The sequence below is a fragment of the Salvelinus sp. IW2-2015 genome, linkage group LG5 (genome assembly GCF_002910315.2).
Source record: "Salvelinus sp. IW2-2015 linkage group LG5, ASM291031v2, whole genome shotgun sequence".
NCBI lineage: Eukaryota > Metazoa > Chordata > Actinopteri > Salmoniformes > Salmonidae > Salvelinus > Salvelinus sp. IW2-2015.
Window position 1 is genome coordinate 13,156,652 of NC_036844.1, and position 27,007 is coordinate 13,183,658.

At 41.1% G+C, this 27,007-nt stretch overlaps 1 protein-coding gene across 3 annotated transcripts in view; it reads right to left on the reverse strand.

The window, feature by feature from the left end:
• Window positions 1-26,330, reverse strand: part of LOC111963939 (trafficking protein particle complex subunit 13) — a 35,471-nt gene extending 9,141 nt beyond the window's left edge. Inside the window, exons 1-4 of one of the 3 annotated variants that reach the window (XM_023987540.2) lie at window positions 26,221-26,318; window positions 20,199-20,261; window positions 14,425-14,493; window positions 175-274 (exon numbers count right to left, since the gene is read on the reverse strand). In XM_023987540.2, coding sequence (XP_023843308.1) covers window positions 175-274; window positions 14,425-14,493; window positions 20,199-20,261; window positions 26,221-26,266 — 278 coding nt within the window. In that variant the 5' untranslated portion in view covers window positions 26,267-26,318. Of the gene's footprint in view, window positions 1-174; window positions 275-14,424; window positions 14,494-20,198; window positions 20,262-26,220 lie in introns of all 3 variants that reach the window. The other 2 variants (XM_023987539.2, XM_023987541.2) reach the window with 2 other exon arrangements.
• Window positions 26,331-27,007: the final 677 nt, after the last annotated feature.

The window sequence follows — 27,007 nt, forward strand, 5'->3', positions numbered from 1 at the left end:
CATTCCCCCGACAAATTGCTGTTCTCAGGGCAATATTAGGAAGGTGTTCTAAATGTTTTGTACATTCAGTGTAAACTGAATGTTAAAAGCTAGTTGTGTGTGCTTCTCTAGATGTTTCATCCTGTTCTATATACGTAAAAGGGTTCAAAGGGCTGTTGTTGTAGTGTTTATTACCCAAAGTTCTGAGGTAGCGTGAGCATCTCTCCCAGCATTAAAGCCTCTGATCCTTTAATAGTGGATGGGTCCTCCTTCATGAGCCGACCAAACAAATCTCCTGTAGAATGCACGCACACACACAATAGTCAAGTATCATCATATTTCCCATCATGTTAGTTTTGTCAATTAAATATTGATGATCAACGTCAATATTCTAAATCTCTGAGTAAAAGGCTGCCTTCAGAGGAGCAGTGTGGAAGATACGAGAGCTGGGTGGCATAAAAACGATCACAATTTATTTTCTGTCTCTGAAATATAGTGTTCTAGTCGTTCATCTTGATTTACGGCTCTGCCTTCATTTCATTTCTCCACCCTGGTATAAATAGTGTCCCTATCCAGGAGTGTCACTGTGATTTATGGGTTCCGTGGCGTTACCAGCCCAGTGCTCACATTGCAGGTGGCAGGCCTCCAAAATGAAAAACACTGTAAATTATCTTCGGGGGACAATGCATATTTATCAACATCAATATCACTACATCCATGTAAATGTGCTGGGGTTAGCCAAAAGCTAATGTGCACCCATAGTCCCTGGGCAGGTAAGTGCCTTTACACAGCACACTATACCAATACTCACTAAAACAATACAAAATACAGTACATCCAATAATATATAATTCTAACAACACCATCATCAGCTGTTGTCTTACATATGAGGAACCACAGATAACTCATGTGTACAGGTTTGGATAGATTTGAGCCATGTTTTCAATTTCTATTTAAAAATACAATAATCAGTGCAGTTTCTCAAGTCCATGGGCATTGCATTGATCGATTTTACTGAGTCAAAATTGGACAACGCAATCCCCTCTAGTTACTGCCCTTGTTATCCTGGAGGTGCTTTCCTTGAGCATGATATGCCAGCATAGAGGTGGAGGGGCAAGACCATGCAGGATCTTAAACACAAGGCTGAGGAAGGAAAGGTCTTATAAACCTGAAGTTGGATAATCCAAACTTGACCGTGTTCACCACCTTCTTCACGTTTCTTAAATTGTCAAGTTGGAGTCCAAAATGACACTGAGATACCTGAAGTTAGACACAACTTTCAGATTCTCCCCATTAACAAGAACAGCTCGTTGGGAAGAATCAATGGATTTCTTAGAGAAGTACATACAAACAATCTTGTCGATATTTAAATGCAGGCAAGAATTAGTAATCCATGTAGAAGCATGTACCATAGCTTCAGTTAACTTAACAAATAGTTGTCTATTTTTTGAGTGTACATACAGAACTGTATTGTCTGCATGTTAACTTGTGGCAAGCAAGTGGAAGATCATTTATATAGATGGTAAAGAGAAGGGGGCCTAATATTGACCCTTGTGGGACCCCAATGTTATAGTAAAGAGAGTCGACAGTGTCCCCCAAACGCAGCCTTTGACTTCTGTTTGTCAGATAGGAATACATCCAACTAATAACTATCCATTAAGGGAGGATAGTTTGGATAGGAGGACCTCATGATTCACAGTATCAAAGACCTTTTTAAAATCCAAAAAGATTGCGTCGACCTCAGCACCTATGTTCAGTTTAGATTTAATGCACTCCAGAAAATAGCAATTGGCTGTTCCGGTAGAATGGTAAGTTCTGTATCCAAATTGCATTTGATGTATGAAGTTGCCCTGAATGAGGTGATCAGTCAGATGATCAGCCACCCATCTTTCAGCTACTTTTGATAGCACTGGAAGAATGCTTGTAGGTCGGTAATTTTCCACCAGTGTTGGGTCACCAGATATAAAACCGGTATCTCTGCAGCAGATTTCCAAGCACTGGGGAAGAACCCATATTTGATGGACAGATTAACTAAATGTACAATAGGGTAATACAGTGTCAAGACCAAATGCATATTTTGTTCTAGAGCTCCAGAAGAAGCTAATAATACTGTCCACTGCTGACGCTGAGACTTCAGGAATTCTGAATATTGGTTTATTACTATCTATGGTTGAAAATCTTTGAGCCAGTTCCCTGACAGTCAAAAAAAATGTTAGTGGTGGATATGAAATCGGAGTCTTGAATTAGAATCCCATTAACCTTAAATTCAGGATAATTCAGCCCCTGTTAGTTTGCCATTTCCTTTTGCGTCATTGATCCCTCTAAAAAATAACTCTGCTTTTGCTTTTTTTGTCTTCTCTTTTTTTTTTTTATATATATATATTCCTTCCTGCCTTATTTCTCAGTGCTGTAAATATACGTCTGTCATCATTCAGACCAGACTTCAGTGCGTTTTTCAAGGAAAGATCCTGTTCCCTCATCTGCCTCCAGAGGTTTTCCGTTGAAATTTCCTAGTCTCCACTTTGTCAATAGCTGACAAGAATAGTAAAGAAAAAGCCATATCTCAGACTGGCCAATAAAAATAAAAGATTAAGATGGGCAACTGAACACAGACACTGGACAGATGAACTCTGCCTAGAAGGCCAGCATCCCGGAGTCGCCTCTTCACTGTTGACGTTGAGACTGGTGTTTCGCAGCTACTATTTAATGAAGCTGCCAGTTGAGGACTTGTGAGGCATTGGTTTCTCAGGCATCGGTTTCTCAAACTAGACTAATGCACTTGTCCTCTTGCTCAGTTGTGCACCGGGACCTTCCACTCCTCTTTCTAATCTGGTTAGAGCCAGTTTGCGCTGTTCTGTGAAGGGAGTAGGACAGAGCGTTGTACGAGATCTTCAGTTTCTTGGCAATTTCTCACATGGAATAGCCTTCATTTCTCAGAACAGGAATAGACTGACGGGTTTCAGAAGAAAGTTCTTTGTTTCTGGCCATTTTGAGACTGTAATCGAACACACAAATGCTGACACTCCAGATACTCAACTAGTCTAAAGAAAGCCAGTTTTATTGCTTCTTTAAATCAGTACAACCGTTTTCAGCTGTGCTAACATAATTGCAAAAGGGTTTTCTAATGATCAATTAGCCTTTTAAAATGATAAACTTGGATTAGCTAACAAAATGTGCCATTGGAACAGGGGTGATGGTTGCTGATAATGGGCCTCTGTATGCCTATGTAGATATTCCATAAAAAATCTGCCCTTTCCAGCTACAATAGTCATTTACAACATTAAGGATGTCTACATTGTATTTCTGATCAATTTGATGTTATTTAAAAAATGGACAATTTTTTTGTTGCTTTTCTTTCAAAAACAAGGACATTTCGAAGTGACCCCAACTTTTGAACGGTAGTGTACATCCTCCATATCAGCCGTTCTTTCTGCAGGTGACCTAACTCCAGACTCTGATGGGGCGCTTGGTACCCTGGGCCGCTTGGCCGCTTGATGATTCCGGATTGTTCGAATGAAGGCCAGCATTGATGTTTGGCTGCCTTCTTTTGTATTCCGTAGAGAGTTGCACCACCTTCGGGGTCCCTTATAACCTCAGAGTTTACTTCTGGATTATGATTGTCACTGGTCTCAGTAGCCACAGCTTCATGAGAGCCGAGGAATTATCCTCTTCAACCTGCCTCACGTTCTGTCATTTCAGCTGAGAGATGTGATACGTCTGCCCTACTCATGGGGACAGGATTGTTGTCCTGCACATAATGTGAATAACGACAGAATTTTAGAGGTTAACGAACGAATTGGCTCAATTCATTTTACTGTCGTCATGCCTGGAATTTTAACTAGAGGCTTAACCCCAGTAAAAGGAAAGCTAGCTGATTTACACGTTCTGTTGGTAGTCCTTTACACTCGTACCCATATACAGGTTGAAAATGCCCTATTTGGGCAATGATAAACACTTAAAATTGTAACGCAGTGGCTGTACCGTAATACGCTATACATGACATCAGGCTTCATGCTGTATGGTTTGAACTTGAGCACTGCGTGCGACAAGATCCCCCCCCATCCCTCCCGCTATTTAGGCAACTTTCGCTAAACATTTGACTGAGCGAGGGAAATGCTGTAAATTAAAAGGGCTCAATGTATTTTGAAAGATGAGACGTTGAGGATTATAATAAATACTGCTGTGATGTCATACAAGCAAGCCAAACACCCGTGACTCCAAATATATACTCCACATTTCCATATCATAAAACTCATATCACATGCAATGCCAATGTTTGATTACCGTTTGACGTACAGTTACAAGATGACATGGCGTCATACCATGGGTTATTCTGAACAGAATGAGCCTGTTTGTCTACTGTGCAGGGGCGAAAATCTGATATCAACCTTGGAGGGGACAATTACATGACATTTTCTCAGGAGCAATTCCTGAGGGGGACACCAAAAGTAGTGCTGTAACACAGCCTACGTTGTAATATGTTAAATGTATATTGAGGGACCATAATCACTACTACTGGATAATTGTTAGGTACAGTAGTTAACTGAAGGGTTGTCCCAACTTGTTTAAATCATTATAATACTTCTACTAATAATAGTTATAGCAGTGTTCCTTATCAGTCCAGTATGTATGCAGGTATTTGTACTTACAACCAGCAATATCAAGAAAGGCCAGTAGGCGGCAATGGTACTGTACACTGTATGGGAGCAGTTTTCATAAATACAATGAACATGGTGTGATCTCATCGTAAAGAATCTCCATTGAGAACCATCACAAAGTTGGTCTCCGTATTGAATTGACCTTTTAATTTGACTTTGTGATTAAATATGTGCACCTGGCCTGAGTCTACTACAATATCTTTACAAGAACAAAAAGCTTAAAATAAGTACAATTCTAAAAGCAAAATAACTACTCCAATGAAAAACCCAAATAAATCAAACAAAATATCCTTCAGTCAGTGTCTCAACTCTTCAAACAGCAGCTATGGACAAGTATGTCACACAAAGTATGCAATTTTAAATAAAATAACATGAAATAAATCATTTGTAAGTTTACTCTCATGTACTAAAAACAACTAAACAAAAGAACAAATATCAATTACACCAGGGGTTCTCAAACAGGGGTCCATGGACTAATTGCAAGGTGTCCGTGAAATAAAAAAGTGTAATGAATGTAGTCAGTACCACAAGGTTTCCAGTAAGTTTACATATAATATAGAGGGGGTGGTGGTCCCTGAGGACCGCTGAAAACCTTGCCTGCCTTGCCTCAAAATATGCAGGGGTTCCAGTACCCAAAAAAGGTTGAGAACCACTGCTATACACACTACTGAACAAAAGAACCGAACATATGTTTGCGGGTTTCAATGGATCCAACAAATTGCTGGCAGATATTTTCCCTCTGAGACTGTCCAGCCTGTCTTTATGTACATTACAGACAACTACGCCGTTCAGTCTCTCTTGGCCCATGCTAGCCGTAGCCAAGTCTTTAACCTGCGGAGTGCACTGAAACTCCTCTCAGCCTCACATGAAGAACATGGCACCACAAACAAAATCTGATCAGCACCTCAACTGGTGGCAAACAACCCCCGCACCTCCACTGAGAGCCCTGAGGCCTCTGGCGCCTCTCCATTGCTGCTAGGCAGGTATTTGTTGTGAAAGAGAGGGATCTGCACTGAAAGAGAATCTATGTTCAGCTCGGGTACTGATCTAGAGACTCATCCAACTCCCCGTGAGAAGCGCTCTTCCAACTTTGCAGGACGTTTAGACTGTCCTGGTCAAAACGGTCGCCAAACTGAACCTCCACACCATCCCACCTTAAAAAAATTCTGCCCTATAGGGATCCACTGCTTTGCCAGTAATTCGTCTTGAGTGCGTCTCAATGGATTCAATAGATCAATCAAAGTTGTTGCTTTCTCCATACGTGCAAGGTAGCTTTCGTCATTTCTCTTCCCTAAGAGATGACCGACACACTCGCCTGCATACCAGAGACAGTCTGAGTTTTCTTCTTGCAGTGAAATGTTTAGACATTCAAGCTCTCCAAGAACAGCAGAGGCAAGTGTGAGGCCCAACACAGTCTTGCCTTTGCTGAAGTGCTCGAATAAGCCCTGGCAGTTGAAGCTGTCTTGGATGCAGTTTTTGCCATCTCCTCTAGGCTGTGAGTACCGCTCATACTGCCCTCACCGCTCTAATAGCAGTATTCCGCACAGTCCACCTTGTTGGACATAGGGTTTCAGGTGGTCAAGATTTGTATCTTTGGACGTGGCAATTGATTCAACATGCTCTTAAACTTTCCTGACTGGCCATAGAGGACACCTAACTGATGGACCCAAGAAAGGAATCCCGGATCAGTGGGGAGGCTGAGCACGCAGCCTGTGTAATCAGATTACACCAGTGTGCTCCCAAATGGACATAGAGGGCTAATGGCTGCTGCTCCTCACAATTGCCTGTGCACCTGTGTATTTCCTGCCATGTTTGGGCACCAACGTAAGCCAGACATGGCAAATTGAGCCTCAACACCACCATCAGTTGCCACTTTCGCAATGCCCTCGCCTGTTGTCTCGACACCCTGTATAGCCCAATAAACTCCTCGTGAGGGACAAGGTCATGGCCACACATAACGCAGACAGACATTCTCCTGTTCAGACACCAGATAGACCATCAACAATTAATGAAAATTGTAACAATCGGAAGAGACCTAATCTCAGCTGCAATGCCTCGAATGACTGTATTGGCCATAGTTTCAGAATTTCATTCTGTGCTTTGGGGCCTGTGTACATTGTGGTACGCTCTGTTAACCACTTCAGTAAAATGGGAAATCCTCTTCTGCCCTGAGTTTCAAAAGCTGGTATAAGAATTCCCACTGTCATCCGTGGGCTCTAAAGGCTTGTCCCGGTCTTACTACAGCCGCACCGAACTAAACATTTTCATCAAGCAATGCCTTGCGTCCTCCTGCTGTTTACCCACCGGCTGGATAACTGGACACTGATTGCATTTATAGCTGGTGTGCTGTTACAGTACAAAGTGGCGGTGCTGATTGGCAGTGTTGATGTGCTGTGAATTTTTCAAAGGCTTCTCCCAGTTCCTATAGCCTGCACTAATGAAGGCAGCATCTGCTCTTTGGCAAAAGATGGCTGGCTTGAAAACCTTGGCTACAGTGAAAACACACCTCCTTTTATGATGGATTAAAAATGCCAGGGGAAATCGCGAAACCATCTCTCTTGAAACGTCAACACTCTGTTGGCAAGAGTTGAGGTTCTATAAATTGTGGTGTGGCTGATATGGTTTTTGCCCATCATTGAGGTAACTGGATGAGCTGGTGCCACTGTCCCTATACTGGTGCTGCTGGCAACAAGGGTGACACCTGGTCCTGCCGTGGCTGTGACACTGTCCTCTGAGCCTCTCTCCTGGCTCTTTCCTTTCACCACCCTCACTGACTCACAGTCAGTCTCCTAGAAAATAAGGTGTTTGCTGTACTCCTAACACCGGACCCAAAACGACACAATTAATCACAACAGCAATACCATTGCCTTAAACATCTTAGTTTAGGCCACCAGTTTAGAGTTGAGTGGGGTATCCATGGCATTTCCAAATTATGTCCCTATTTGTTACAACTAAAAAAAATTGAGAACCTTTCATAATGTTGCCAAACAGCAAATCAACAACTTACCTGAGACTCCCTGTCTGCCAATCTGTCCCTGCATATCTGTCCCCAGCTCTGCTGTCTGTGTCCATCTGTTGCCTGCTCTGCCTAATGACATCATTGTGAAACATTTCCATTAGCACATCACTTCTCTTCTTATGAACATTTTATCAACAAGTCTTTGAGATATAGGCTACTAGAGTTCTACTTTGCGTTTGGTATAAGAGAGTGTAGTTCGTTCAGTTTGGACTTATTTATCGCTAATCTATCAGGAGCTTTGAAGCACCTACAGCTGCTGCATCTATCTGGAATAAACTGACGATAGCAAATATTCCACTTTGACGACGCCACATAAATGAATAGGTACTAGCTAGCTCGATAGTTAATGTGCTTTAGTTTGCGCGCTAGCTCTGCAAATTCAGCTAGTGTGTGAACCCTGAACATTAAAAAATATATACCATTGCTATGGCGTGATTGACTGGATAACCTCACGTCAGTTACGTACATTGAGTGCCTTTCGGACAGTAGATACGAACCCTCTATTATTCCAGCTAAAGAACTGGCAGTGGATCAAACATTGTGAGGCAAAGGGCGGGGGGTCGCAATCTTGTGAAACTTAACCGTGCTATTAAGTGTTTATAAGCAACAAGTGCTTTCATTGCGTATTATTAATATTATTGAAATTACATAGTTATGTTTACAGTGATATATTGGGGGGGACAAATCATATTTTTCCCAGGATGGGGGGGTCGTGTCCCCCCCGTCCCCCCTGGGATTTCCACCTATGCTACTGTGAAGAAAATTAACTGCAGCACATGCACCTGAATGCACTCTATGCGTACCAAAATTATGATCTGTTTACCTGAATTGCCTTGTGAAAACCTAACACTATCATACAATTTTCTATAAAACTTAGCTAGTCATGTTGACAATAGAACAAGCTTTCAAATGATGCCCACCTGACCTAGATTGTGATTTATAATGGACCGTTTTTGGATTGCGTAAACAACAACAGTAATTGTGTGATGGCGGGGATGCAGGGTTGTGTTCAAAACAACTACAAGTGTGCTTGCTGTAGTTCCTCAACAGCACAGCTGGGAGAGCTCAAAAAAGCCCCTTATAGTTGAGTCATAAAAGTGCATTGAAATTATTTAAGAAATGTGCACACTTTGGAGAGGTGTGGCCACTTGGAGACACCAGTTAGTCCTTTCACCCAAACCCTTGTAATTTTTTTGTCTTATGTTGCACCTACAACACATTTTCCAGGAATATTCTTATCATGCTACTGAATGGATCCAGAGTATTTTCACATTTAATTAACAACAAATGCAGTGAAAAGTACAGTAAATATAAAATGCACATAAAATCAGTGTAATGTTTGGATTCAGTCTTGTGAACGGTTGTGTCGTCAGCTTCAGTCGAATCAATTTTGCATTATCTCCAAACTGTTCCCTTTCAATTGCTACCATGGTTATGCATATGCGTTTCATATTTCTTCTGTAAGAAACAGAAAGTCACGTCCATATAGGCCAATTCCAAAAAGTGTAAAGGGTTAACATACATATTTTTATTTATTTATTTCACCTATATTTAACCAGGTAGGCTAGTTGAGAACAAGTTCTCATTTACAACTGCGACCTGGCCAAGATAAAGCAAAGCAGTTCGACACATACAACAACACAGAGTTACACATGGAATAAAGAAACATACAGTCAATAATACAGTAGGAACAAATATATATATACAGTGTGTGCAAATGAGGTAAGATAAGGGAGGTAAGGCAATAAAATAGGCCATAATGGCGAGGTAATTACGATATAGCAATTAAACATTGGAGTGATAGATGCACGTTCATGTTCTGTACAAGGAGAGATACTGGGGTGCAAAGGAGCAAAATAAACAAATAAATAAATAAATACAGTATAGGGATGAGGTAGTTGGATGAGCTATTTACAGATAGGCTATGTACAAGTGCAATGATCTGTGAGCTGATCTGACAGCTGGTGCTTGAAGTTAGTGAGGGAGATATTAGTCTCCAGCTTCAGCGATTTTTGCAGTTCGTTCCAGTCATTGGCAGCAGAGAACTGGAAGGCGGCCAAAGGAGGAATTGGCTTTGGGGGTTACAAGTGAAATATACCTGCTGGATCTCGTGCTGCGGGTGGGCGCTGCTATGGTGAGCAGTGAACTAAGATAATGCGGGGCTTTACCTAGCAAAGACTTGTAGATGACCTGGAGCCAGTGGGTGTGGCAACGAGTATGAAGCGAGGGACAGCCAACGAGAGCGTACAGATCGCAGTGGTGGGTAGTATATGGGGCTTTGGTGACAAAACGGATGGCACTGTGATAGACTGCATCCAATTTATTGAGTAGAGTGTTAGGGGATGTTTTGTAAATGACATCGCCGAAGTCAAGGATCGGTAGGATAGTCAGTTTTACAAAGGTATGTTTGGCAGCATGAGTGAAGGATGCTTTGTTACGAAATAGGAAGCCGATTCTAGATTTAATTTTGGATTGGAGATGCTTAATCTGGGTCTGGAAGGAGAGTTTACAGTCTAACCAGACACCTAGGTATTTGTAGTTGTCCACATATTCTAGGTCAAAACCGTCCAGAGTAGTGATGCTGGACGGGCGGGCAGGTGCGGGCAGCGATCGATTGAAGAGCATGCATTTAGTTTTACTTGCATTTAAGAGCAGCTGGAGGCCACAGAAGGAGAGTTGTATGGCATTGAAGCTCATCTGGAGGTTAGTTAGCACAGTGTCCAAAGAAGGGCCAGAAGTATACAGAATGGTGTCGTCTGCGTAGAGGTGGATCAGAGAATCATCAGTAGCAAGAGCGACATCATTGATGTATACAGAGAAGAGAGTCGGCCCGAGAATTGAACCCTGTTGCACCCCCATAGAGACTGCCAGAGGTCCAGACAACAGGCCCTCCGATTTGACACACTGAACACTATCAGAGAAGTAGTTGGTGAACCAGGTGAGGCAGTCATTTGAGAAACCAAGGCTGTTGAGTCGGCCGATAAGAATGTGGTGATTGACAAAGTCGAAAGCCTTGGCCAGGTCGATGAATACGGCTGCACAGTATTGTCTCTTATCGATGGCAGTTATGATATCGTTTAGGGCCTTGAGCGTGGCTGAGGTGCACCCATGACCAGCTCGGAAGCCAGAATGCATAGCAGAGAAGGTACGGTGGGATTCGAAATGGTCGGTGATCAGTTTGTTAACTTGGCTTTCGAAGACCTTAGAAAGGCAGGGTAGGATAGATATAGGTCTGTAGCAGTTTGGGTCTAGAGTGTCTCCCCCTTTGAAGAGGGGGATGACCGCGGCAACTTTCCAATCTTTAGGGATCTCAGACAATACGAAAGAGAGGTTGAATAGGCTAGTAATAGGGGTTGCAACAATTTGGGCAGATAATTGTAGATAGAGAGGGTCCAGATTGTCAAGCCCGGTTGATTTGTAGGGGTCCAGATTTTGCCGCTCTTTCAGAACATCAGCTATCTGGATTTGGGTGAAGGAGAAATGGGGAAGGCTTGGGCGAGTTGCTGTGGGGGGTGCAGGGCAGTTGACCGGGGTAGGGGTAGCCAGGTAGAAAGCATGGCCAGCCGTAGAAAAATGCTTATTGAAATTCTCAATTATCGTGGATTTATCGGTGGTGACAGTGTTTCCTAGACTCAGTGCAGTGGGCAGCTGGTGCTCTTATTCTCCATGGACTTTACAGTGTCCCAGAACTTTTTTGAGTTTGTGCTACAGGATGCAAATTTCTGTTTAAATTTCCTAACTGCTTGTGTATATTGGTTCCTAAATTCCCTGAAAAGTTGCATATCACAGGGGCATACCACTGAATATCCCTAAATATCACTGAAAAGTTGCATATCAATCCTATGAATATAGGACTGCGTGCAGTTGTCATAAATGATGTACCCATGGGTCGTGAAATGTAGAGTCCGGCATCTGTCGGCATCTGTTTTTCTGTCTGAGTGATACTGATTTCAAAGAGAAACATGACATGTGAATGTGTTGGTATGGGCTGTGGATTTAAATAGCACTACATCAATGTTTTTACCATAGGCTCACTGTGAGCTTGACATTATAATATATAATAAATATATATACACACAGTGCCTTCTGAAAGTAATAACAACCCTTGACTTTTCCCACATTTTGTTGTGTTGCAAAGTGGGATTAAAATGGATTGAATTGTCATATGTCAACGATCTACACAAAATACTCTGTCAGTGGGAGAAAACTTCTAACACAGTAAAACACTAATATATGTTGATTAGATAAGTATTCAACCCCGAGTCAATACATGTTAGAATCACCTTGGCAGCGATTATAGCTGTGAGTCCTTTTGGGTTAAGTCTAAGAGCTTTGCACACCTGGATTGTACAATATTTGCCCATTATTCTTTTTAAAACTTTTCAAGCTCTGTCAAGTTGGTTGTTGATCATTGCTAGACAACCATTTTCATGTATTGCCATAGATTTTCAAGACAATTTAAAGGTAGACTCAAAGATATTACGTAGGTGCACAGAGTAAACAGCAACAACTAAGAGCGTTGAAGCACGTGGCTAAACTTCAGCCATTTTTGTCCCATGCCTACCACGCTGTAACAGAGTGAAGCGAAGCGTGCACATGCACAGATACTGTGTATGACTGTGTGAGAGCGAAGTCTTGCATCTCGCTCATGGCAATATCTGCGGTGCTGCTCATGGCAACGTCATTTAGCGGAGTCTACCTTTCAGTCAAAATTGTAACTAGGAACATTCAATGTTGTCTTGGTAAGCAACTCCAGTGTATATTTAGCCTTGTGTTTTAAGTTACTGTTCTTCTGAAAGGTGAATGTCTCCCAGTGTCTGTTGGAAAGCAGACTTAACTAAGTTTTTCCTCTAGGATTTTGCCTGTGCTTAGCTCTATTCAGTTTATTTTTATCCTAAAAAAACTCCCTAGTCCTTGCTGATGACAAGTATACCCATAACATGACGCAGCCAACACCATGCTTGAAAATATGAAGAGTGGTACTCGGTGATGTTTTGGATTTTCCCCAAACATAGCTCTTTGTATTCAGGACAAACAGTTCATTTCTTTGTAACGTTTTTTGCAGTATTACTTTAGTGCCTTATTGCTAACAGGATGCATGCTTTGGAATATTTGTATTATGTACAGGCTTCCTTCTTTTCACTCTGTCATTTAGGTTAGTACCCAGCTAGCACATAATGTTTTGAGAACCATGTTTCTTAGAGCTTGGTGAGAGTATGGTTGTGCTATGGTTATTTAGCATACATCCTTCCCACAAATTTCTGGGAATGGTGCAGGATAGCTGTTAGGCTTTGGAATATCTTGACAAAACAAACATTATTTTCTTGGTATTTCATTACTTTAACAGAACGTCTCCTAAAAGTTCAAACATGGTTGCATCTCATTTAAATTTGGGTAATGTTCTAGAAACGTTCTGCAACTGGTTTGACATTGGGAATGTTCTCCAATAGTGGAAATTTCTGTACTTCAGCATAACATTTTCTACAGGTTTCCTCATGGTTCCATTTAAAGTCATGTTCTCAGAACATAAAAAAAAACTTTCCATAAAAATCACAAGAAAACCTTCTTAGAACGTTACTAATGTTATTTAAAACATATACATTCCGTTCTCAGCATCAACAAAACTTTTTCTATCCTCTATATTGTTGAGTGTGTTCAGGTGTGTTGGCCACGCCACTAATTGGCCACACCCGATCTTAATGAGTGCTTGTTTCCTTTGAAATGGGGTCTGTTTATATAGACTAAACTGAACAGTTTCGCATGAGAAACAAAAATAAACATGGCATACTAGCTCCATCCTCGTGGACTAATTCCAAGGCTAGAGAACAGAAGATCATAGGTTTGAATCTCACTTGACACCGTGCCACATTAAAAAATAAATGTGTTTGCATGATTAATGCCAAAGCAAATACATGTATGTGTCATATCTCTGCTTGGAGTTCAAAACACTTAACCTAAGTTAGCAGTGTTATTAAAAGTCATAGTGAAACATAATTACCTTCAAATAACCTATAATTTACTTTTCTCAGAACGTTAATAAAACCTACCTGCAAAGTTTAACATTTTACCGGTCAGGAAACGCATGGCTTCATTCCCAGATCCAATGCGAAACCAAAAACGTAAGTTCCCAAAACTTCCAAGGAACCAAATGTGCTCGGTGGGTATTGTGGAGTAACTAGAATGTTGTTGTCCATCCTCAGTTCTTTTCTATCACAGCCATTAAACTCTAACTGTTTTAATTGGCCTCATGGTGAAATCCCTAAGCGATTTTCTTTCTCTCCGGAAGGATGCCGGTATCTTTGTAGTGACTGGGTGTATTGATACACCATCGAAAGCTTAATGAATAACTACACCATGCTCAAAGGGATACCCTTATTTTTTTTACCTATCTACCAAAATGTGCCCTTTTTTGCAATGCATTGGACAACCTTCCTGGTCTTTGTGATTGAATCTATGCTTGAAATTCACTACTCGACTGAGGGACCTTACAGATAATTGCACGTGTGGGGTACAGAGATGGGGTAGTCATTTAAAGTCCACGCATCTTTTTATGTGACTTGTTAAGCAAATCTTCACTCCTGAACTTATTTAGGCTTGCCATAACAAAGGGGTCGAATACTTATTGGGGTCGAATACTTATTAGCTTTTCTCTGTTCTATATTGATATGCCATTTATTTTGAATTACAGCTGCAAAGAAAATTGGATAGGCCTAATAAAGATTATACAACTTTACTACATGTTGGCAGTAAAATAAATCAAGATACTTACCTGGGAGGTCTCGATCTTCACATGTCACTGGCATGTTAGTGAAGAGAGTGGGTTTTGTTAACCGCATCACTGTGAAAGGCAAAGGATAAAAGAGATAAAAATAGTTCAGTTAGGATAAGGCTAGTTTACTTGCTTGCAATTCTAGATCAAAATTCCATGTTAACGTGAAATAATATGCTATTTGACACTTTAAAGAGCAGCTGCCTTTAAAAAGCAACGAGTGCCTTTGAAAACGACCTATGTGGCATCGATATGAGTCAGAAACCGTTATTCTAGTGTCAAAATGTACTACAAAGTGAAGTGTAAATAGGATAATTTTGGTCATCTAGTCCGTCTTGTCTAAAATGGTGTTTGGAACATCCATGCGTCACAACGGGTAACGCGTCGATCATACTGACAGCGTCAATGCGCAAACGAGTACGGAGCATCATCTGGATATGTATGCAACAAAAGTTCAACATTCACCTTCTCCTACCATTTCTGTCAAGCCGTCTACGCATACAGTTTGACGTATGCGTTCTATAAATCCAACGTGTGCACCTCACAGAACACACTGCAACTGCCTCTGCAACGTAATGCTGCAAGGCAAACGCAGCGTTCCATTGGAAATGAATGTAATTCTGGTGTACCAAAACGCAATGTGATCGAAGTGTAAACGAAGGTTGGGTTTTGATTTGATGATGTCCATTTTCCCACTAACATGGGGTGAACAGATGCAGTGATTGCTCTCTATCCAATAGCATAGACAGTGAGACAGACCCGCCCAGCAGCTCCGACTTAGTTTACATACTGTAAGACAACACACAAAAAAAGTTTTACTTGAAAAATACTGCACCAAACACCTTAGTTAGATGTAAAATTGTGCAACTAAAACATCCTCAGCAAAAACATCTACATTAATTACAGATTTATTGAGTTATCTTAGATTCATTCTGAGGATTTTGAGGAAGTGAAATAGGCTTCCACATCTACAGTGTCTCATGGTGGACAAACATCATTAACCAAATTCAGGATAGGTCAGGAAACACACCTCCAACACTTCTATCTTGTTTCTCTAATCAGCAACAGAAAAACACACGTGCCAATCGACGTATTCAGTGGCTCTAATTTAGTTTAGGTTAAAATCGCACTTGGTTCATAGGTAGTCGCTAGATGCGGTTGTAATAAACAGAGCGGTTTCTGGCCTCAACTTTTGAACAGTTTAAGCTACAAAATATTATGACCCCATCACTGAAAGATAAGGAACACATATATACAGTACCAGTCAAATGTTTGGACACAACTAGTCATTCAAGGGTTTTTCTTTATTTGTACTATGTTCTACATTGTAGAATAATAGTGAAGACATCAAAACAATGAAATAACTAGCTACAGGGTGGATGTCATTTCAATCATAGATATATAATTAATAGAATGGACCGATCATTCAGACCACTGCAATTTAGCTGGTACACCATTGTCATTTTTACTTCTAATTACTACCACAAAGAAGGCCGCCGGTCCACCCAATGTCGAATGTCAACTTAAATGGTTATGCCTATTCTAGTATCTATATTTCTATGATTTCAATAGGTTTCCTATGGAGGATTGACAGTATAATTTAAAACAGATATTCCCATTCAAGTCAACATTCTCTGATGTGGTACCATTTGAAAGTTAAAATGTAAATGTTATTTCAATTTTAGTACATTTATCAGCCAAAACATGACACCCACCCTGTATTCAAGAACATGTGTGTCAACTAATGGCGGGGACAACACAAATGGATACTAAGCTACATCATATGTTAATATGAAAAAAATTCAAATGTTTTAGATAATTGACGTTTAAGGTTCTAAAAGGTTTTTTTGGGTGAAAAAAAAAGATATATAGTTTGACAACACTGTTTGTAAACTTTTAGATTTGATCAAATCTCAAACATTTATACTTTCCAGTGATGAAGCCATGGATGTCTCATGGTATTGTAGGGTGTGCAAAATAGGTCAGATTTCAGCACCTTTATCTCTTGAATGTTTTTGCATTCAAGGTCCAAAAAGTACCTTTCTGAGCACTTCTACAAAAGGCAAATATGAATGGAAGTTTTGGTTCAAATCAAAAGGAGTGATGTCAAAAAGTGATTTAATTCAAATGGATTTACCCACACAAGGCATGGAACAATGTGTAGAATTGCAGGAAATTAGCTATAACACTGCAACATTTTCTCTCAGCCAACAAAACAGTTTGAAGGCGCATGGGTTTAAGAGGTGGGGGTTTGTTACTACACCGATAAATGACAATATCAATCCAGACCTTTGCCACCTAACAAATGTGTGACCGAACCTTCTCAAAAAGTAATTGGGTAGCTACCCCAGCTCTATATGATGCTGCAAATCCTATTACTTTACAATGATAACTTCACCTTTCATCGGTGATAATATTAGGGTAACCCTAATACCTGTAACACATACCCTAACAAAGATGGCAGCAAAAAAATGTATAATTTAATAACGGAGCCTTTTCTAAATTCAAACAAACCACCTGCAACTATCAATGGAAGTTTAGAAGACACGTGTTGTCGTCCAAGTCGGGAATTGAGGAAGTGTCGTCAAGTAATGGTAGGTGGAAAATTCTCTGTGCTATGCTTTACACTACCTAAGTAACAACGGCTATCATCCAGCTAAAACAGTAGTAATGGTAACTAAACTCAGCAAAAAAAGAAACGTCCCTTTTTCAGGACCTTGTCTTTCAAAGATATTTGGATTGTTATGAATTAACTTCACAGATCTTCATTGTAAAGGGTTTAAACACTGTTTCCCATGCTTGTTCAATGAACCATAAACAATTAATGAACATGCACCTGTGGAACAGTCGTTAAGACACTAACAGCTTACAGACGGTAGGCAATTAAGGTCACAGTTATGAAATCTTAGGACACTAAAAAGAGGCCTTTCTACTCACTCTGAAAAACACCAAAAGAAAGATGCCCAGGGTCCCTGCTCATCTGCGTGAACGTGCCTTAGGCATGCTACAAGGAGGCATGAGTACTACAGATGTGGCCAGGGCAATAAATTGCAATGTCCGTACTGTGAGACGCCTAAGACAGCGCTACAGGGAGACAGGACGGACAGCTGATCGTCCTCACATTGGCAGACCACGTGTAACAACACCTGAACAGGATCGGTACATCCGAACATCACACCTGCAGGACAGGTACAGGATGGCAACAACAACTGCCCGAGTTACACCTGGAACACACAATCCCTCCATCAGTGCTCAGACTGTCCGCAACAGGCTGAGTGAGGCTGGACTGAGGGCTTGTAGGCCTGTTGTAAGGCAGGTCCCCACCAGACATCACCGGCAACAACGTCACCTATGGGCACAAACCCACCGTCACTGGACCAGACAGGACTGGCAAAAAGTGCTCTTCACTGACGAGTCGTGGTTTTGTCTCACCAGGGGTGATGGTCGGATTTGCGTTTATCATCGAAGGAATGAGCGTTACACGTTACGATTTCGAGGTGGGGGGGTCGGTCATGGTCTGGGGTGGTGTGTCACAGCAGCATCGGATTGAGCTTGTTGTCATTGCAGGCAATCTCAACACTGTGCGTTACAGGGAAGACATCCTCCTCCCTCCTGCAGGCTCATCCTGACAATGCCACCAGCCATACTGCTCGTTCTGTGTGTTATTTCCTGCAAGACAGGAATGTCAGTGTTCTGCCATGGCCAGCGAAGAGCCCGGATCTCAATCCCATTGAGCACATCTGGGACCTGTTGGATCGGAGTGTGAGGGCTAGGGCCATTCCCCCCAGAAATATCCGGGAACTTGCAGGTGCCTTGGTGGAAGAGTGGGGTAACATCTCACAGCAAGAGCTGGCAAATCTGATGCAGTCCATGAGGAGGAGATGCACTGCAGTACATAATGCAGCTGGTGGCCACACCAAATACTGACTGTTACTTTTGACCTCCTCTTTGTTCAGGGACACATTATTCCATTTATGTTAGTCACATGTCTGTGGAACTTGCTCAGTTTATGTCTCAGTTGTTGAATCTTGTTATGTTCATACAAATATTTACACATGTTAAGTTTGCTGAAAATAAACACAGTTGACAGTGAGAGGACGTTTCTTTTTTGCGGAGTTTAGTAGCTAAATATGTATAGCTTGGAAGACATAATCCAATATTAGCTAAATAAATGATACATAGCTCGGTTACAGTTAGCCCAATAATGGACTAAAGGAGCCTAACGTTACTCCTTATAGTCCAATGACCTCACTATTTAAAAGGGCAAATTTGCTCTGGAAGTCAAAACACCCAAATACTCTAAACATGAACCGATTCTCAATTGCGGTACAGTTCTAGAAACATAAATCCTTCTACTTTTAAATCACATCCAAAATAATTTCACAAATGCAAAACACACTTACTGTTAGGTTCTAACTTGAAATGTACTGATTCACGTTGCCATACTCTAAATCATTAATTACTTTACATGTATAGGGAATGTATATGTTGGGGTCAATGAAGGGTATATGGGAACTAGGTGTATGGAAAGTTACTAAGTTACTAGAAACATCTTCTGTTCCATGTTTCTGATGAGGGAGGCGAAAGGCAATTGTTAGTCTCTTATAAGGCAGGCCGGCTGCAGAACTAGGGAGGAGTGAGGAATGTGTCGAGGTCAAATCAACAGATGAAGTGAGAAGAAACCTCTGGGAGGGGGGCTAGAAAGGCCTACTACAACAACTCTCCTACTGCAGTACTATCTCACACATACACTTCCACAAAGGTTTTAGTAACAGACAGGGCTGTGACTGCACCAATGAGAGGAACCAATTTAATTCCTGCCTAGCAACAGAGATGTATTGGTTGTCTAGATGTGTAAGGAGTTGTGTAATCATGTCTTGGCTTTGTAGCTGTATGACCCAGTGGGTGAATAAACTTGGTTTGAGCTTTTTCTAGTTGTCCATTTGAGGTTTACTCAGTTTGTTCAGAACATAACAGTTGGCGTTGTCGGCAGGATTCGCCATGATTTAGTGTTGAACTGGAGAGACCGAATCAGTGGAACAGGAGCCGGCACATTTAAACAAGGTAGGCAAAGTTCCTACACCTGTTACTACTCCTTCTGACATCTTGGGGAGATGGATAGGCATCTAGAAAGCCTGAGATTATTCAGTAGTCCCATTGTGTTACGATCGGTCGTAGATTTAGGGTTGTCGTAGATTTTAGTCCCGAACAGGCGACGGGTGTGGAACCAATTTTGGGGTTGGATAATCTATGCAAAATACCAGGGGAATGGATTCTAAAAAGGTAACAAGTTCAAATTGGCACGTCCAAACATTCCTTGCAAGCTCAGAAAATCGTGGAGGTTTTTAATCACGTCAGACACTTTATTCCGTCTTATTCCTCAATTGCTTTATAGAGTTGACTAAAGGGAGGAGGGGTCCTCACGAGGAATTAGAGTGGAGTTAATATTGTGAGTAATTGTTTGTAGAGTTAAAGAAACAATTGTAATTAGAGTGAGGACCCCTCGGGAGGAGGGGTCCTCACGAGGAATTAGAGTGTAGTAATATTGTGAGTTATTGTTTGCAGCGTTAAAGAAACAATTGTAATTGTAAAGTTTTAAAAAGTAATTGTGTCAAGCGCCAGCATTGGGGTTACCAAACCTAAAATTACCTTTAAAAATGTTGTTAATGAGTAGATCTGTCTCGATTTAGTGCATATTAAATCTTAAAATAGTATACATTAATGAGTGTGAAACCAATAGTGAATATCCAACGGAGGTTGGTAATAGTACTTACAGTAAATGTTGGGTTTAGGGTTGCAAAAGGTCGGAAACTTTCCAGAAATTTCCATGTGCAACCCTAGTTGGGGTAGATTAAAACACAAACGATTAAAGAGTGGAGGGAGGACAGTGGCCTCTCTGTGAACAGAAGTTATCATGTTTTGTTTTGTCTGCAATTAAAACAGTTCTGTTACTGATTAAGATTTGGCAAAGTGAAAACTAAAGGAATGTACATTTTCACTTTTAGGAGAAGATATATCGCTCCCTTTGAAATGTATCCAGAGGCTGTTCCCTTGGGAGAGTAGTTAGTAAAATTGTGCAGTTCTATTAAGTATAAAGGTACCCAGCTCCTAATCAAGTAAGGCCTGGCCATTTGTTTTTGCCCTGTGTTACCACACACAACCCACCTGTTCTGAATATTTGTTAGTGATGTTAATACTGAATTTTATTTATTGCATGGGGTCTTTTTATTTGGTTTTAGTGGGGTTTTTTCACAAGTTAAAAAGGATGCATCTTAAAAGGGAACAAAAATTTAATTGTCTGAAGTATCTATTTTCTGAATTTGTTGCATACATCACTTCTCTTGATAAGAAATGTGCTGAAAAACCCGAAGGAAACCTGGTACACGAAATGTTTGAAATGTCTTTAAATAATATCTGAGGTACAAGGGTAGAGAAGGGAAAGAAACACTTACTGGGGTTGAATGACCTCTGACCTTTGTTCTGACTTTCTGGTGAGGCCTGATCACCCTCACTTGAGGCATTGGATGAGATTTAAATGTAATATGTAAACACTAAAAAGTTTATAATTTAGCAATAGTCATGTGTGTGATTCGGACCACGAGAAGGACAGAGAGAGAGCGCTGCCCCTGAATGAGGGACACCTGTCTCTAGTCTATTTTACTATTCCTTGAATTACCTTATGGGATACAATCAAGTAAAAATTGAGTTATCAAAAGGTTGTAATTCTAATTTAATTTGTTATTTCGATTTAACAGGAAATGTAGTTGTTTTTTTGGATGTGAGTCCTGTGTCCAAAGGGGGAATTACCAGTCCCCTGGGGCCCATTGGTAAATATGCAAATGGATTTTCTTCACATGCCTGCCTGTAAAAGGAAAAAATAAGTGTTGTGATAGTTACTCCAAATGAATTGAAGTTTTCACCACCTCGAGTGATATACAGTGCATTCAGAAAGTATTTAGACGCCTTGACTTTTTCCACATTGTTACATTACAGCCTTATTCTAAAATTGATGATTAAAAAAAGCAATTTAATCAATCTACACATAATGACAAAGCATTTTTTTTTTGCAAATGTATAAAAAAAAAAAACTGAAATATCACATTTACACAAGTATTCAGACCATTTACTCTACTTTGTTGAAGCACCTTTGGCTGCGATTAATTGAGTTGTTGGGTATGACGCTATAAGCGTGGCACCCCTGTATTTGGGGAGTTTCTCCCATTCTTCTCTGCAGATCTTCTCAAGCTCTGTCAGGTTGGATGGGGAGTGTTGCTGCACAGCTATTTTCAGGTCTGTCCAGAGATGTTCGATCAGGTTCAAGTCCCGGCTCTGGCTGGGCCACTCAAGGACATTCAGAGATTTGTTCCGAAGCCACTCCTGCGTTGTCTTGGCTGTGTGCTTAGGGTAGTTGTCCTGCTGGAAGGTGAACCTTTGCGCCATTCAGGTCCTGAGTGCCCTGGAGCAGGTTTTCATTAAGGATCTCTCTGTACTTTGCTCTGTTCATCTTTACCTCGATCCTGATTATTCTTCCAGTCACTGCTGGTGAAAAACACCCCCACAGCATGATGCTGCCACCACCATGCTTCACCGTAGGGATGGTGCCAAGTTTCCTCCAGACATCACGCTTGGCATCCGGGCCAAAGAGTTCAATCTTGGTTTCATCAGACCAGAGAATCTTGTTTCTTGTGGCATGAGAGTCTTTAGCTGCCTTTTGGCAAACTCCAAGCAGGCTGTTATGTGCCTTTCACTGAGGAGTGGCTTCCGTCTGGCCACTCTACCATAAAGGCCTGATTGGTGGAGTGCTGCAGAGATGCCGGTCCTTCTGGAAGGCTCTCCCATCTCCACAGAGGAATTCTGGAGCTCTGTCAGAGTGACCATCGGGTTCTTGGTCACCTCCCTGACCAAGGACCTACTCCCCAATTGCTCAGTTTTGCTGGGCTGCCAGCTCTAGGAAGAGTCTTGGTGTACCAAACGTCTTCCATTTAAGAATGATGGAGGCCACTGTGTTCTTGGGGACCTTCAATGCTGCAGAAATTTTTTGGTACCCTTCCCCAGATCTGTGCCTTAACACAATCCTGTCTCGTAGCTCTACGGACAATTCCTTCGACACAGTGACTTGGTTTTTGCTCTGACATGCACTGTCAACTGTGGGACCTGATATAGACAGGTGTGTCCCTTTCCAAATAATGTCCAATCAATTGGAATTACCACAGGTGGACTCCAGTGAAGTTGTAGAAACATCTCAAGGATGATCAATGGAAACAGGATGCACCTGGGCTCAATTTCCAGTCTCATAGCAAAGGGTCTGAATACTTATGTAAATAAGGTAATAACATTTATAAAAAACTGTTTTTGCTTTGTCATTATGGGGTATTGTGTGTAGATTGATGAGGAAAATGTTTTATTTAATCCATTTTAGAATAAGTCTGTAACATAACAAAATGTGGAAAAAGTCAAGGGGTCTAATACTTCCCGAATGCATATACCACAAACCCCTGAGGTGCCTCATCGCTATTATAAACTGATTACCATCGTAATTTGTTTTGTCATACCCATATATATATATGGTCTGATATACTACGGCTGTCAGCCAAATCAGCATTCAGGTCTCGAACCACCTAGTTTATAAATGATTTTTATAAAACATTATATGTTTCTTTCCCATTATGTATTTATCAGAGTTATTGACCTCTCAATAAGCCAGATTCGAGTAACTTACATTGTGTTGCTGAAACTTGATGCAGCAGCCTGCAGCGCTATCAATCGGAAATGGACAGCTCGTGGTGCTTAAAGTATGCAAATTCGAGAAGGCATAATTCATTTAAAATGTCTTCATTGTAATTAGAATTTACTAACAACAAGAGGGATTTGTGTTGGTGTCTATTTTAATAAATAAGAGGTAGGACGACCTGTTTGAAAGACGAAATTAGGCTATAGGCTGCTACATCCATAGATTTGTCGGTCAATTCCTTCACACACCATGCACCCTTTAAATAGCCTACCTCCATGTAAGTGAAGTAAAATCCAAAACTCGATTTGAGGGGGTATGAGAGGGTATGCTATAGGCCTAACTTTAAATTAAAGAAAATGTCAAAAAGCACAAGCCTACCCCTTGTTAATTTAAGATTTTTAAGAAAATAAAATGGATTCCGATTATATAAAGTGGTCCGAGATGCTTTATGCTAGAAACAAGCTGTAAAATACCCAGGAAATACATTACTCCCATACTGCATATGGGAATATCATTGTTTCGTTTCTTTTACATTCAGAAGCTGATGCCTCGATCACACCGTCAGCGTCAATGCATTTTGGTACACCAGAAGTACATTTATTTCCAATGGAATGCTGCATTTGCCTAACAGCATTACGTTGCAGAGGCAGTTGCAGTGCGTTCTGTGTGGTGCACACGTTGGATTTATAGAACGTATGCATCAAATTGTATGCGTAGACAGCTTGACAGAAATGGTAGAAGGTGAATGTTGAACTTTTGTTGCACACATACACAAAAGTATGTGTACACCCCTTCAAATTGGTGGATTCGGCTATTTCAGCCATACCTGTTCCTGACAGGTGTATGAAATCAAGCACACAGCCATGCAATCTCCAGAGACAAACATTGGCAGTAGAATGGCCATACTGAAGAGCTCAGTGACTTTCCTAGGATGCCAACTTTCCAACAAGTCAGTTCATCAAATTTCTGCCCTACTAGAGCTGCCCCGGTCAACTGTAAGTGTTGTTATTGTGAAGTGAAAAGGTCTAGGAGCAACAACGGCTCAGCCGTGACGTGGTAGGCCACACAAGCTCACAGAACGGGACCGCCGAGTGCTGAAGCACGTAAAAATCATCTGTCCTTGGTTGCAATACTCACACCAGAGTTACAAACTGCCTCTGGAAGCAACGTTACAACAAGATCTGCTCGTCGGGAGCTTCATGAAATGGGTTTCCATGGCTGAGCAGACGCACACATGCCTAAGATCACCACGCGCAATGTCAAGTGTCAGCTGGAGTGGTGTAATGCTGGCCGCCATTGGACTCTGGAGCAGTGGAAACGCATTCTCTGGAGTGATGAATCACGCTTCACCATCTGGAAGTCCGACGGACGAATCGGAGTTTGGCGGATGCCAGGAGAACGCTACCTGCCCAAATGTATAGTGCCAACTGTAAAGTTTGGTGGAGGAGGAATAATATCTGGGGCCGTTTTTCATGGTTTAGGCTAGGCCCCTTAGTCGCAGTGAAGGGACATTTTAACACTACAGCATACAATTACATTCTAGATGATTCTGCGCTTCCAACTTTGTGGCAACAGTTAGGGGAAGGCCCTTTCCTGTTTCAGCATGACAATGCCCCCGTGCACAAAGCGAAGTCCATACAGAAATGGTTTGTTGAGATCCATGTGGAAGAACTTGACTGGCCTGCACACAACCCTGACCTCAAACCCATTGAACACCTTTGAAATTAATTGGAATGCCGACTGCAAGCCAGACCTAATCACCCAACAGCAGTGCCCAACCTCACTAATGGTCTTGTGGCTGTATGGAAGTAAGTCCCCGCCGCAATGTTTCGACATCTAGTGGAAAGCCTTCACAGACAAGTCGGGGCTGTTATAGCAGCAAGGGCGGACCAACTCCATATTAATGCCCATGATTTTGGAATGAGATGTTCAACGAGCAGGTGTCCACATACTTTTGGTAATGTAGTTTATCGAGATGATGCTGCATACCATTTTGCACAATGACTGTCAGTGTGATTGAGGCGTGAGCTACAACCTATAGCTGAGGAGACCCTTTTTTTTTTTTTTTTTTTACTTTACTTGGTAAGCAATGTAATTCTGTCATTATCAATTGATTAAGCTATTCACTTTCTGTACAATAGACAATGTTTAAACCCAGACAGCTTTTAGGGAAATACTTGTGACCTCTCGTTGGGTTAAACTACGGAAGAAGAATAGCCAGCAGTTAAAGTTGACATTTTTTTGCATTGGTAGGCCTACTCTGTCTGGGGTGGAAAGGTAGGCCTAACTTTTGAAAGTATCATGCCCAGATTCCTAATGATGTCTCAGATTTTATTATTTGCAAACAGCGAACGTTTTGTTGCAAACAAGACACAATTATTTGGGAAATATGATAAAACGAACATACGTCTATCTCTATGTCCATTCTAATCCTGTAATTTCGTTAACTTGTGTGGTATTAAAGTATTCTGCTAATGTGTAAAATTACATGAAATGTTTATAAAATGTTTGTTTTTTTATTGGACCTGAAAATACGATAGATGAAAGCAATGCTTTTACTATGAACAAGATCTTTCCACCCCAACTCTTGTCCACGGTGGTCCGCGAACCCACAACCTTCTGTCCTGTGTGCTATCAACATTGATGTAAGGCTTACAAGACCAAGAACAGCTTTTAAAACTGCATATCTAAGGCTCTAGACATAGTATGCAATTTGTGCATGATAGGGCAAATTATGTGACAGAATATTGGTAACGTTAACATTAGCTAGCTACAATCAAACGTTAATTCGTTACGCTAATAAGGTTGGCTCCTGAAAAAAAAAACTAATCAACAGCAAGCTGTTTTAGTTTACTCGATACTAGCTACGCATTTAGCTAGTTTGTTCATCATATACTTATTTGACGTTTACTTGGCATCTATGTTAGCCACACATTAGCAAGTAAGTTAGTTGTCAGTCTCAGATGTAAACAACCTCTACTTTTTAGATATCAACATAACGGGCAAATCAAACGCGACCCGAATGTTTTAAACAATGTTATCACATATTTAACTCAGTAAAATACCTTTTAATGCAAGTAGATGCTCTTGTTTTGCCTGATTTACTTCCATTATGTCTGGAGTTCGGTTGAACTTTCACCTGGTCGTTATCACAGCCACAAATCGCTAAACCCCGCCTATTTCTACAATTGATCTTCTTAAAATCTGATTTTAAACCTAACCACACTGCTAACCGTATGCCTAATCCTAACATTAAATTAAGACCAAAAATATATTTTTAGTTTTCAAGCATTTTTACGATATAGCCAAAAAGTTTCTGTACTGTCTTTGATATAGCCAGAGAGGAAGAAGCGAAGCGAGAGGGATAACAGGGACCAAAATCTGTCTTCTCCAGCTGGTGGCGTTTATTTATTTATTTTTCTCACCAAGTGAGGAGTTTGACTGCCAATTTCGACTTTGTGGCTGTTGTAACTAGTGACAACCCTTTCACCTCGCAATATCAGTCCCCGTGATAGCATTGTGGTACACAGGTGTCACGTCAAATTTCACGTCCCTACCTTAAACTAGTGATGGGTCGTTCGCGAACAAGCCTAAGAGCCGGATCTTGTAGGTGAACGTTGGGAGCCGGCTCGCATATCAGAAGAGCCGAATCTATTTATAAAAATAAAAACAATTAAGATATGAATAATCAAAATATTTAAATGAATATAATTAATTAATTCAAAGAACAAAAAAAGAAATAAATAATATAGGCCTAAATGCTCAAGCGCACACACATTCGTTTGACTGTCTGCTCAGACTAACAGCCTCACCTGTTGTTCCTGTCAGTCAGACACGCAGTGTCAACCAATG